General features: G+C 45.6%; 1 protein-coding gene across 6 annotated transcripts in view; it reads left to right on the top strand.

Annotated features, from left to right (window-relative positions):
• znf521 (zinc finger protein 521) overlaps positions 1-12894 on the top strand; it is a 140975-nt gene that overhangs the window by 114765 nt on the left and 13316 nt on the right. For all 6 annotated transcript variants that reach the window (XM_080778641.1, XM_080778640.1, XM_080778639.1 and 3 more), the window contains one exon: positions 6382-6497. In XM_080778641.1, coding sequence (XP_080634767.1) covers positions 6382-6497 — 116 coding nt within the window. The remainder of the gene's footprint in view (positions 1-6381; positions 6498-12894) is intronic.

Below are 12894 nucleotides of genomic sequence, written 5' to 3'. Positions count from 1 at the left end.
GAACTATACAGCTGCAGTGCCGAGGAGGCCTGGTGTGGAAATTGTGATTGGGAATATGTGCTTAAGACAAACAAAACAGAAATATAAAGTGTGCCTGATGAAAGTCATGTGGGTGGTGGGTGGATGTGCGTGTGCGTGCGTGCGTGCGTGCGTGGGTTTTTTCTTTCACTTATATCACAGCATGCAATGGAAAGTTACAAAACTACAGGAATTCTGTGCGTTCAAATTCACAGGAGTGTGTTTAATTAGTTGCCTCTGCATGCCCCTGCCTACCTGACATGTCATTTTTCCTTTTCTTTTCCTTTTCCTATTCCATCCATTGATCCTGTGTAATAATAAGTAATGCCTGTAGTAAGATTGTAAGCTATTCTCTGAAATCAGCTCGCACGCGCTAAATCACTCGCCTGTATCACCCACTGCATTGTGAACGATCATTTGTCAAGTATTTACTTGACAAATAAATAAACGAGAGGGGGGGTTCAGTCCCCTCCTCCCTGCACACAAACAGCTTAGTAGTTGGTGCAGCAGCACAGCAGCCTGCAGAGAGTACCGCCCTGCCAAAATAAAGATGAGCTGGGGCCTGTTGTAAAGGAGACGTCTGCCACGGGACGGCCCCTGAGATCTAATCAGAGGGCTTAATATCCCCCACAGCGAGGAGACCTTGGCCCCTCAGCCCCCTCAGCACCGACACCCCTGACGCCCAACCCCGGCTCAGGGCTGCACTCTCTGGCTCCACAGCCAACAAACTCCACAAAGTTTCTCTCTCTCTCTCTCTCTCTCTCTCTCTCTCTCTATCTCTCTTTCTATCTCTCTCTCTCTTTCTCTCTCTCTCTCTCTCTCTCTCTCTCTCTCTCTCTCTCTCTCTCTCTCTCTCTCATATTCTCTGTCTCAACAGGGATATTGCCACACTGGCCAGTCAGTACAGTGATTCTGTTAGGAGGTGATTCTGGGTTATTACTTCCCCCCGTCTTCTCTGCGTCATTCGAATGTGTAACACTGTTGCACAAAGACCCGCCCCCCGCCTGCTCTGATTGGCCTACCGACACCGCCCATCTTTGCTCCGTGGCACTGTCTGTCCTCCGAGGTGTACAGTCTGTGGTGGGACATATCGCTGTCTGTCCTCCGAGGTGTACAGTCTGTGGTGGGACATATCGCTGTCTGTCCTCCGAGGTGGACAGTCTGTGGTGGGACATATCGCTGTCTGTCCTCCGAGGTGTACAGTCTGTGGTGGGACATATCGCTGTCTGTCCTCCGAGGTGGACAGTCTGTGGTGGGACATATCGCGTCTGTCCTCCGAGGTGGACAGTCTGTGGTGGGACATATCGCTGTCTGTCCTCCGAGGTGGACAGTCTGTGGTGGGACATATCGCTGTCTGTCCTCCGAGGTGGACAGTCTGTGGTGGGACATATCGCTGTCTGTCCTCCGAGGTGGACAGTCTGTGGTGGGACATATCGCTGTCTGTCCTCCGAGGTGGACAGTCTGTGGTGGGACATATCGCTCGGTGTTGCGAACCTCACAACGCTCGACGCGGCAACGCTCGCCCCTTAGGGCGCTCGGTGGTGTCTCAAGTTAGCTAGAGACGGCGCCCCTCCGTCATGGAGGGGGGACCAATCAGAGGCAGGCGGGGGCGGGTCTTTGCGCAACAGTGTTTACATGCGAATGACGTGTCTTCCGATTTGGTGGTACCTCTTTAGCTCCTGTGAATGGGCATTGCAAAGAGGCACGTCTCATGTTTGTGGTTAAAGTGGTTCAAAGCTAAGGTGACACAGATGCGTTTACACAGATCTTAATGGATAGTATATTGTATAGTATGTGCACTTTACATTGTAAATGGCTAAATATAACCCAGACCCCATCTTACATTAGGCCTAATAAGATGTAGTTGAATTTTTTTTATCTATATTTTTTTCATCAGAGGTTTTATATTACCCCCATGACTTCCACCCTCTATGACTATTAATGGCTCTAACTATATTCAGGAATTGTGCTGCTGTAAGGCAAGTGCATTTTAGGCCCTGGCACTTTGCCCACTAGGCTTTCAGCAGCCATTGTGTCCACTTAATATGCGTACAGAATGAATGAATGCTGAGCTATGAATGGTAGCCACAGATGCTTATAGCTGATGCAACATTCCTCTTGTTAGCTTTGGATCAGATGGACGTGTAAACAGCGAGGAACAGAGCAAACCGTGACACCTCAGTGGTGTGTGTACTGTAGGCCTATTGTACAGGATTCTAAAGGCCCCCTCCCAAGTCTCAAATCCATTTTTATTTTCGCTGCATTGACTTTTTCCTTCTCCAGCCAAAGACTTAATGAAGGCTCCCTGCAGCTGGCATGACCTGCTTCTGTAGGGTGTACTGTATGCAGACAAAACATTATTGTCTGCTATGCTTCTTATTTATTTATTTTATTTTTCTTCAGTGTCACCGAAAAACAAAGATTTTGTCATTTCCCAGACTAAGAATTGAAATGCCCCATTAGCGGCCCCTAGAGGCCATGTTGTTTCTCACATCCCAAATCAGAACAATTTACAATTTAGGCATTTAGCAGACGCTCTCAATAAGAGCCACTTACAGTAAGCAAGAACAAAACATGCTAATACATTAAATACGGTACATAAAAATAGTCTTCATGAATCATACGTAAGCTAACAGTGGAGTATCTGAGAGTGCTATGTCTACATGCTATCTAATTTACATAAGTTGAGCCATCCTTAGACCTCTGTGCTCTCACTAGTGGAGATAAAGAATTATTTACAACTAGTTTGACAACTTGGCCTTAGAGTGGCAGTAGAGTTCAGTCAAGATGAACATTCTTCCCCGCTTACTTTACATCTTTAGAAATCTCCCAGTAGAAGTGGACGATAAACAATTCAGAGAATGGGACAAATGGATTTCTAGGTTCATTTGGCAAGGGAAGAAACCAAGAATTAAATATAGCACCCTACAACTGAGAAAGGACAAAGGGGGCATGGCTCTTCCCTGTTTAAGAAATTACTATTATGCAGCCCAGATAACTCCTCTGTTATACTGGAGTAACAGGGGGTATAAAGCGAGATGGAAGGAGTTGGAGCTTGGTCTAGTTGCTGACTTCCCTCTGCAGGCTGCAATAGGGGACAGGGGTTTGGCGGACCGATTAGAGAGGATCAATAACCCATGGATAAACCATACGTTAAATGTGTGGCAAAAGGTTGTGAGGTCATGTGGTTTAAAAAAAATGTTGAAACTTTTCAGATGGTGTGCCTTCGACACAGACTTTGTCCCAAATAGAGGCGACATTAGATTTAAGTCATGGATAGAGAAAGGAATCACAACTTACATGTCATTTATGCAAAGAACTGAAATTGATAGTTTCAGATCAATACAAGTCAAACATGATCTGGAACAGGCTGACTTTTACAGATACCTCCAGGTGCGGCACTATATCAATCAAGAATGCAAATTCAAAGAGTTTTCTGCAGTTGAATCAGAATTCTTTTTCATATTAAAGTCAGCTCTCACAGTGGAGCCAAGTAAGTCCATCTCTGAGTTATATGGCGCCATTTCAGATGCTAAGAATGAAAGCACGTTGTACATCAAAGAGAGATGGGAGAGGGACGCAGGAGTTGAACTCTCAGAGGAAGTATGGGGAGGGATCTGGGAGTTCCAGTCTACCTCAACTTGTTCTATGGACTGGAGAGAGCACTGTTGGAAAAATATTATTAGATATTTTAAGACCCCATACCAGGAAAAATACAAAGGGGACGATAGGCTGTGCTGGAGGCAGTGTGGGGCAAAGAAAGCCAACCACTTCCACATTTTCTGGGGGTGCCCCAAATTGGGGGTGTTTTGGAACAATATTCACAAATCACTGTGCTCAGTATTTAATACTCCAATACCTTTCAACTTCACAACCATGTACCTGGGCCACATTGAATGTCTTAACCAGTCGAGATACACAAAGCTACTGCAGATTCTCTTGGCAGCCAGCAAAAAGTCAATAACAAGAAGATGGCTATCCCCAATCACACCCACAATGGACGATTGGCATGGAATAGTCCTAGACATCTTCAAAATGGAAAAATTAACATACATGTTAAGAACTAGATTAGACAATTTCTACCAAATTTGGAACAACTGGATTGTGCATATTGCCCCCCTGAGAGCGGACTTCGTGTAATCTCACTGGTTCATTGCCTGCTGTTTGATTGTATAAATATAAAATGTATAAGACACCTCTCCTCCTCTCGTGGTCGAAGACCAAAGCTATATTGTTTTTGTCCCCCTCAGCATAAATGTATATACTTTAGTTGTTGTTTTTTGTTTCTTATGTCTTTTTCCGCCCACTCTTTCTTTTTTCTTTGTCCTCCTGAAATGTACCACCTGAAGTATTACTGACGTGCCTGTCTCTGTTTGAGTGTGGACTCGATGTCTTATATAGGAAAAAGGACTATACTATACAGAGACATTGGAGATGTTGCCACATGGAGGGGGGATGAGGGAGGGAAGAGGGGTGGGGAAAAAAAAGAAAAGAAGAAAATCTTGGGAACTGCTCTTATATCGTTTGTAGAAATGCTATATGTACAATTATACTGCACTTTCCGAATAAAACAAATATTATAAAAAAAAAGAGTGGCAGTAGAGGAAAGGTAATGAGGATGCTCAAATGGTTAGGGTTCATCCACTAGGAAGCATGCATGTGATCAGCGATTTTCAAGGCAAACCCAACCCCCTTAGATTAGGAGATATCTTGTGTGGAATTTGACCTAATGGTAGCACTAGACCAGAGCGGTCACCAAAATCAATAGGGGTTTATCATCTCAGGAAAAAGTAGGCACAGATTAAATTCCATGGCAATCCAGCCTCTAGTTTTCAAGATATACTGTTAAGGACTAAAGTGTTGGATGGACAACGTTATAAATAGTGGAATGGATCCTCATGCTTGCATACCAGAAACTGTTGCAAACGTTGCATGTTTTTTCATATAATCCTAACCGTGTGAGTAAAGTGTCGTACTACTGTATCTACCGATGTGTTTCTCTCCGTCCAAAATGTTACACTAATGCCCAGTGTGCCACAGTATTATATAGCTGTTTAGTCCTTTCTGTTTAACAGAGACAGGCGTACACAGAGGAATTAGCAGTCAGCCGGCATAGTTCCACTGCTGGTGATCTAAACTTTCATTTCCCAGATCACAGTGTGGCAGGCATCCATTTTGCCAAGGCGGCAGTGAGTCTCGCGCGTATACCACGACCACAATAATTAATATCAGCACCCTCAGGTGTACCCAAATTGGGACACGTTAATGTGACTGGGGGGCCCCTTGAGGGGCGCAGTCGGTGTGGCGTTGCAGCAGGGACCCTCAAAGTGCTCCCTGCCAACAGACAACCTCACCTTTTGCGTTTTTTCCCCCTGCTCTCCCAATGGCCCTGTGGTGCACACATTAGAAGAAAAGTTATTTTGAGCTGTAAGAAATTCAAATGAAGCCCCCACACGCTAACTTTTCCAGAGCATCCAGACCTTTGAGATTAGACAGCCGTCCTTTAAAGCACAAGGGTCCGGGGATAACAAACGGCACGTTTGAAGTGCTCCTCAGAGAACTTGGAGAGAGACACACACACACACACACACACACACACACACACACACACACACACACATACACACACACACACACACGTACACTTAAAACAGACGCCCTCGCATCCCCCTAGCTTTCCAGTAGTGTGGACCTTGGCTTAATTAAATCACAAATGTATGGTATATGTTTTTAAGTGCCAGCGTCGAGTTGTGTGTGTTTATGTGATAGTGAATGTAGTCTGAGTCTGCATAAATAAGTAGTGCAACAGCATGAATATTTATATTGTCAATATAATTAGCGACGTAGACTAATGGAGGCCATGTTTTGCACTTGAAGCCATGCCAATTTTTTTGTGGTTTGTTTATTTTCTGGCTTGTTGTCCCAGCAGTAGTGCTAAATAAGGAACATCATTATTCCCAAAACATTATGCATTCAGCTAGCTGTGTTAGTGCCACGCAATATGACCACTCCAGTGGCACGGCCGATATACAAGTTCTGCCTTTCTTTCCTTTTTTTCCCCCCAATTATAATGATGTTTTTATTGTTAATAGCAACATTCATTTGTTCCTAATTAAGTCATTTTCCTTGCCATTTGACAAGGCAAACGGCAATTGCAATTAGGGTTTTTGCCTTTATTCCGTTAATACGAGTCGCCAGATCACGGTCTATTTTAATAACCACAACAGCAGGGAGCATTCCACGAGTCCAAGCATAATGCGATGATTATTATTCAGACCTATACGGTAACAATCCCCATGTCTCTCTCTTGTGTTTGTGTGGTCTCGTGCGTGTGCGTGTGCGTGTGTGTGTGTGTATGAGCAGTGTTTGTCCAGGCCAGCAAGCTCCAGCAACACATCTTCTCTGCCCACGGCCAGGAGGACAAGATCTACGACTGCTCACCGTGCCCGCAGAAGTTCTTTTTCCAGACAGAGCTACAGGTGAGCCTGAGGGGGGTCATAGGGGGGGATGGGGGGGACAACAGGGTGTAAATAGGTTCCAACAGCGAGTGGGGGACAGCTTGTTCACACGTGACCTCTCAACAAACCACATGCAGCAAACCACACTTTTAATGTTTTTTTATTTTTCTTGTTTTTTTTTGCTTTCACCTTATTTTTATAAAGGGATTGACAGTAGGCTGACAGGAAATGGGGAGAGAGATGGGGGGGGGGTGACATGCAGTAAAGGCAGTCGAACCCGCGTCACACTGCCAGAACTGGATTACCAGCCAAGGTGCCTGGACCGCTGAGCCACGGCCCAGGCCAACAAACCACACATTTGACGGTGCCCTCCTCCTCCTATCAATCCCGTTTGGGAACGGGAGACTCACAGAAGGAATTATTTCAGTCCAGTTTTTCCAAAACTCATTTGTGATGTTGCAGATATGATATGATTTGATTTGCTTATTAGACCAGCGGAGCACTAAAATATCTGGAATTAGGGGATTAGCGGGATGCTCGTTTTTGAAGGGGTAATTACATACAGTATACGGACGGAGGCAAAAGGGAAAAAAAAACACAGTTGAGTCAATATGGCTGCATCTCGTACTCTAATCACAGAGGAGGCCTCATGGCTAAATGTGAGCTCTGTCCCTCCGGGAGGGAGGCCATATCTGCCCTTCAACAAAGTTAGCAGTTGGACTTATGAACTCGCAATGTTAGAGAGATAATCCATTTTCCAGCAATCTCTTTCTCCGGTCCTTGGAGAGCCTGGGGAAAAAAAAGAAACAGACCTTATTATATTATTTCAGACTGGTGGTGTTTTCAAGCAGCACTGTTGTGTTTGGGGGATTCTCTCTACCTTACACATGGCTTTTCTCACATTACGGGGTCCTTTTGTGTTGCCTTGTAACTGTGGGACATTAAAATGTGAGTGGTATAAGCACCTTGTGCAATCCAATCACTGAAATTATTAATGTTTGTGTGCGCCGAGCGAAGCCAGTGACTGACCATTATACGACTCTGAGTGAAACTATCTGAAACTTGGATTCGCAACACCACTGATGGAAAGTGCCGAAGTACATTTACTCAAGTACTTATAAGCACAACTTTGAGGTACATTGACTTTGAGTATTTCCTTTTTCTTATACTTTAAACTCCTATTCGGCTGCATCTCAGAGGTAAATGTTGCACTTTTTACTCCACTATAATTCTTTGAAAACGTACTAGTTACTTTGCAGATTCTGATTTAGATTATAAAGCATGCTTTAACCACTTTAACCCCGATATTTTATACTCACGCTATTTGAAAATAGCCGATCCACAAGCTTCGTGATGAGGCGCGTTGTGAGCTTGTAGATCAGCTATTTTTGGTACTTGATACTTTTGTACTTTTAACTCAGGTGAAATGTACATACAGGAAGTCGTGAACTTTACCTTTGTAGCAAAGTAATGTTTTTATATTGCGGCATTGCCGGTTTTTACTTTTGACATCCCGAGTACTTCTTCCAACACCGCTGAGCAACACGGTGTTATTATTAGCACCTAGGCGGAGAGCAGAGGCAGCGTCCAGGGCTTTAGCTGCCCATTGATCGGCGAGAGATTTTCATATTGAGATTCAGCTTGTAAACACGCCGGCCTGCCAGGAGGAAGGTGAATGTGATCATTATCCACCGGTCATTTGAGCATCACTACCATGAATAAAACAAGTCCTGAACCAACCAACGAACATATACAGCTCCACCATGGAGAAAGCTATTAGCAAGCCATGTTTATCCCATTTTGGACTGAGGTCGATTAAAAAAAAGGCTTCTAACTCCTAAAATTTTTCTGAAAAACCTATGTTTCCATGTCAGTGGTGCTCCACCTTTTTCACGTCAAGGACCCCCAGAATTATCTCTACTGGGCCACGGACCCCCATCTCAAAATATGTAGTTTCAGGAACCCCCCCAGAAGCCAATATTTTAGTAAAAATGTTCGCTCTGAAATATATATTCAAAGATTTGCAGACCCTTTTTCACGATTTTTCTAAAATAGCAGACCTACAAGCTCGTAGCGCGCCACCAAGATCTAGCTTGTAGATCTGCTATTTTTCAATAGCTAAAGTAGAACAGAATGCTTAAAACACCAACAGGGGTTCCCGCCCAGAATGGGTTATCCTCCAAACTGCCAACGTCGAGTCTCGATCTCGTCCGTGCCAAGGCCTTCTGTTTATCTCATTTTCCGTCTCTCATCGGTACGAGTGTTCTCTGTATACAGCCAGCGTTGTTACAGAGATACCTGTAAACAATCTCAAATAACCTGGGGATGTTTTCCTACTTTTTGTTTTAGCTTTTTGTCTGTCTGACATTTTTCGGGGGAATGAAGTGATCTCTCCAACCTCCCCGAGGTGCCGTTTCATGCATGATTATTTTGTTTTACACTTCTCTGTGAAGAGACAAGAGCAGAACATTAAAGACCCATGGCACTTTGTTGTGAAACAGGGTGTTATGAAAGGAGAGCAGGCTCGAGCTTGGGGATAAGAAGATGATCATTATGCTTAACCTGTGCCATGCTCTAAACTAGGCAGTCCCGGTGAAACTATAACACACACGCTTACTCTACACAGTCAGTCACACACGTAGGTCCAACCACACACATTCAGATGTTTGCAAAGATTATACTGTACATTCCAAGTAGTGCTATTCCGAGAGCGCATTATTCTACCAGGCTGGGTTGCCTAAAACCCAGAGCTGTGTAAAGTCGTGGGTCGCAGCTGTCAGGATCCGAGGAGGAAGCTGCGCTGGGGAGAATAGTGTTTTCTACGACAGACTCTTGCCATTTCTCGTGCCCTCTGTGGGCAGAAGTGGCCCCTCGACATTATGATTCTAATTTGGGATTGATAGGACAATGCGTTTTGAGTTGTTTTTTTGTCATTCTTTGTGAAATAGGCCCCTTCGGCCAACTTTGGAAGCCAAGTAAGTAAGTAAGTCAGAGAGGCTTATTGTCGGTATCGGTCAGGGTGTGGGAGTCTATCCCCGTTTCACTGCGCTATAGACCTCTGGGAGATGGACTGCTGAGGTGGAGCACCACACCTATACCATCGGGTTCCTGTACTTTCCGCACGACATCAAGCCGTGCTCCTCATAATGCTGAGTTGACCATGACCTTGATGGTGAGCTACTGAGCTACCCGGACACTTAATGGAAGCCAATTATAGCCAATTGAAATGGAATATGAAAGATCAGCATGATGCATGTTTATCAGATGACGGGGATGTGGAACATGATGCGACCGTGCTCCTGTCACTTCCAGCACTCGTTAAGATCAGATGACTCCAGGGATGGACTGATTCTGGAGGAGTATAGTGTCAAAAAGTATGTTTTTCCGAAAATACAAATAGCCTAATAACATTTTGATTTTGACTCCAAAAACAGGCCTTCCAGCGCAGAGTTAATACACTCCATATTGTAATTGTACAGATGTTAGTTGATTACTTAGAGTGACGTTAGCTACAGTATGTGTGTGTTTTATTTCATAACCCTGTATTCCCTAAGAGTGATTTATTGGTACACCTAAAATAGACAATCTACAAGCTCTACAAGCCAAGCTATACATGCTCTGTGCATTAACACACTCAAGTATAAATCAGGGCTCATCGTGAATCTGAATCGTCTACGAATGCTTCACCTGTACTGTACATCTACAGTGAAATGCTTCACCTGTACTGTACATCTACAGTGAAATGCTTCACCTGTACTTGTTGGTGAAAGTCATCCCATGGAGCCCAGGTTGGATGGAGCATGGGGGGATAAGACCATCATTATGCTCAACCTGTGCCTTGCTCTAGTCTAAAGGCAGTCCCGGGTGGGAACTAACACACACGCTTACTCTATAGCTGGGATCGAGTCCTCCTGTTTAATTTGTTTTATCTCTCATTTATTTATAATATTTATCGTGTATAGCTTGTTTGTTTGTTTGTTTGCGCTCGGCTGTCTTTCCAGCGCATCACACTTCAAACTGTCTCGCTGACAGACACACGCCGCCGTTTGTCAGTCTGTCTGAAGTGGAGCTGTCTTCTCCAGGAGAGTGCATGCCCCCCCCCCCCCCTCCCTCTATAGCAGCTCTTGAGTTTTGGAGTTTCTTCTCCCCATTTCTCCCTGACACTCACACGTGGCTACCTGGGTTCCTCATCTCTCACAGTAGTCGGAGGGGTCAAAGGGCCAGTGCAAGCTGGGGAGAAGGAACCGGCGGAGGGAGGGAGGGAGGGGGGGGGGGGGGAGAGAGAGAGAGGGGGGGGGGGGGGGGGGGGGGAGAGAGAGGGGGGAGAGAGAGGGGGGGGGGGAGGAGGGGGAGAGAGAGCTGCCACGGCAGGTAAAGGGAAGCAGGAACAATATTTTATTAATTTTCCGCTGAGATCCTGAAACAGACCAAAGGCTGTGACAGGTATCCAAGCGCACCCCTTCACACCCCATCCTCCCATCGCTACCACCCCCCCACCACCACCACCACCACCACCACCCCTACTCCCTCCACTCCCTCCCCTCCCCACCCACATGAACTCTACCCTGTGAGGGGCTAGCCAATTTTCGCCAGCCTGTCGAAATGGATGATGGGAGAGCATCCGTCTAATCAGCCCTCCTAGGACCCCCTGCCCGGCTGCCCCCCCCCCTCGGACCAGCCTAGATTGACTGACTCCTGGGCCGGTGTGTGTGCCCCAGAATCTGGAGTCCAAAGGAGAATAGAAAAATAGTCTCTCTCGTCCCCTTTTTTCTATCTCTGTCTTTCTCTCTCTCTCTCTCTCTCTCTCTCTCTCTATCTCTCTCTCTCTCTCTCCGCCTTCCCTGCATTTCCTTCTTTCGTTCAGAGACAGACAAACTAAGCACTGCGATGCGTAGACCACCACTCCATTCAAGCTCTCCAGAGAACAAACCCCTCCTCCCACACACACACACACACACACAAACACACACACACACACACACACACACACACACACACACACACACACACACACACACACACAGCTCCCCCTCCCTCCCTCCCTGTGCCTTCCCCTCACTCACCCCATTAAAAGATGGAGTACAGTCTAGATATTTCATGAGGTGCTGATGGTCAGGGCAAACAGTTCAGTGTTTGTGCTAACAGGGCTAGCTGTGCGCTGCGCCTCCTGACCCCGCCTCCCACAGCCCACCCTCCGAGCAGCCAGCTATAGAGATGGAGCTTCACACTATCCTCCCGCCCAAATAAGATGCACTGTGCTCTCATTTTAAAAACAGCCTCTGTCTCTCTCTCTCTCTCTCTCTATCTCCGCTCCCCTGTGTTGTGTGTGTGTGTGTGTGTGTGTGTGTGTGTGTGTGTGTGTGTGTGTGTGTGTGTGTGTGTGTGTGTGTGTGTGTGTGTGTGTGTGTGTGTGTGTGTGTGTGTGAGAGAGAAAAATACTTCCTGGGTTTCTGCACTCTACTGTACGATGTGAAACCAGTTCATAAAGTTTGGTTCGTTTTTGTTTTTATTGTTTGTTTTGTTTTTGTATTTTCTTTCTTTCTTTTTTTTTGCATTGACTTCTGAGACGGTAGCTTGTTGTACCATGGGAGAAACGGAGCCACTGACGATGTTACTACAGGCTGGATTAATTATCCAGATTCATTAACTGATGGTTGCGCACAGTATTAGCCACGGCTTAAATCTGACATTTATGTGTCTGCAGTTCATTTACGAGGATCGAGGCACATAAGTCCAGCTCATCATTCCTCCGCGAGAGATATACTCGTATACCCGTGGCGTGCGATTGGAGGATTCTCTCCCAATGACTCCGGTTTCCTCCTAAGACAAAGACAATGCCACTGAATTTGTACAACAGTGCAGCTGACATTTTGAGCATGAGATTCCCTTGTTGCTTTTGAGCTGAGTGAGTGAGTGTCTTTTTCTTTTTCCCTTTTATTTAAAATTCCATCCACCGCTTGAATTATCATTCCTTGGTTTCTATATCGGTGGGTTCTCAAACTATTTCATGTCAAGGACCCCCAGAATGATACAGCATATACGTATGCTGTTCCAGGGATCCCCAGGAGCAAACATTTGAGTTAAAACGTTCACTGTGAAAGAATATATATTCAAAGATCTGCGCCACATTTTCACGATTTTTCAAAAATAGCAGATTCACAAGCTCACTCAGTGTCGCGCTATGAGCTTTTCAACCGCTATAAAGTTTCCAGTGAAATAATGGTTAATGTAGTTAAAGGCTACTGTATAAGGCGACACAGATGCGTCCTCAGGTTGGAAATGGGTTAATTGGAGTGTCTTTTCTAAGGATTCCTTCCTTTTTCAAAGCTCCCCGGTCTTGATGAGTGCCGGACGTGACAGGAGCGCGATCGCCGCATCATGTTCCACGTCCCCCCCCGTGCGAACGAAAGTCTCCTCT

The sequence above is a fragment of the Protomyctophum bolini genome (genome assembly GCF_963924005.1).
Source record: "Protomyctophum bolini genome assembly, chromosome: 12".
Lineage (NCBI taxonomy): Eukaryota > Metazoa > Chordata > Actinopteri > Myctophiformes > Myctophidae > Protomyctophum > Protomyctophum bolini.
This window is presented reverse-complemented; position numbering and strand designations above follow the sequence as displayed.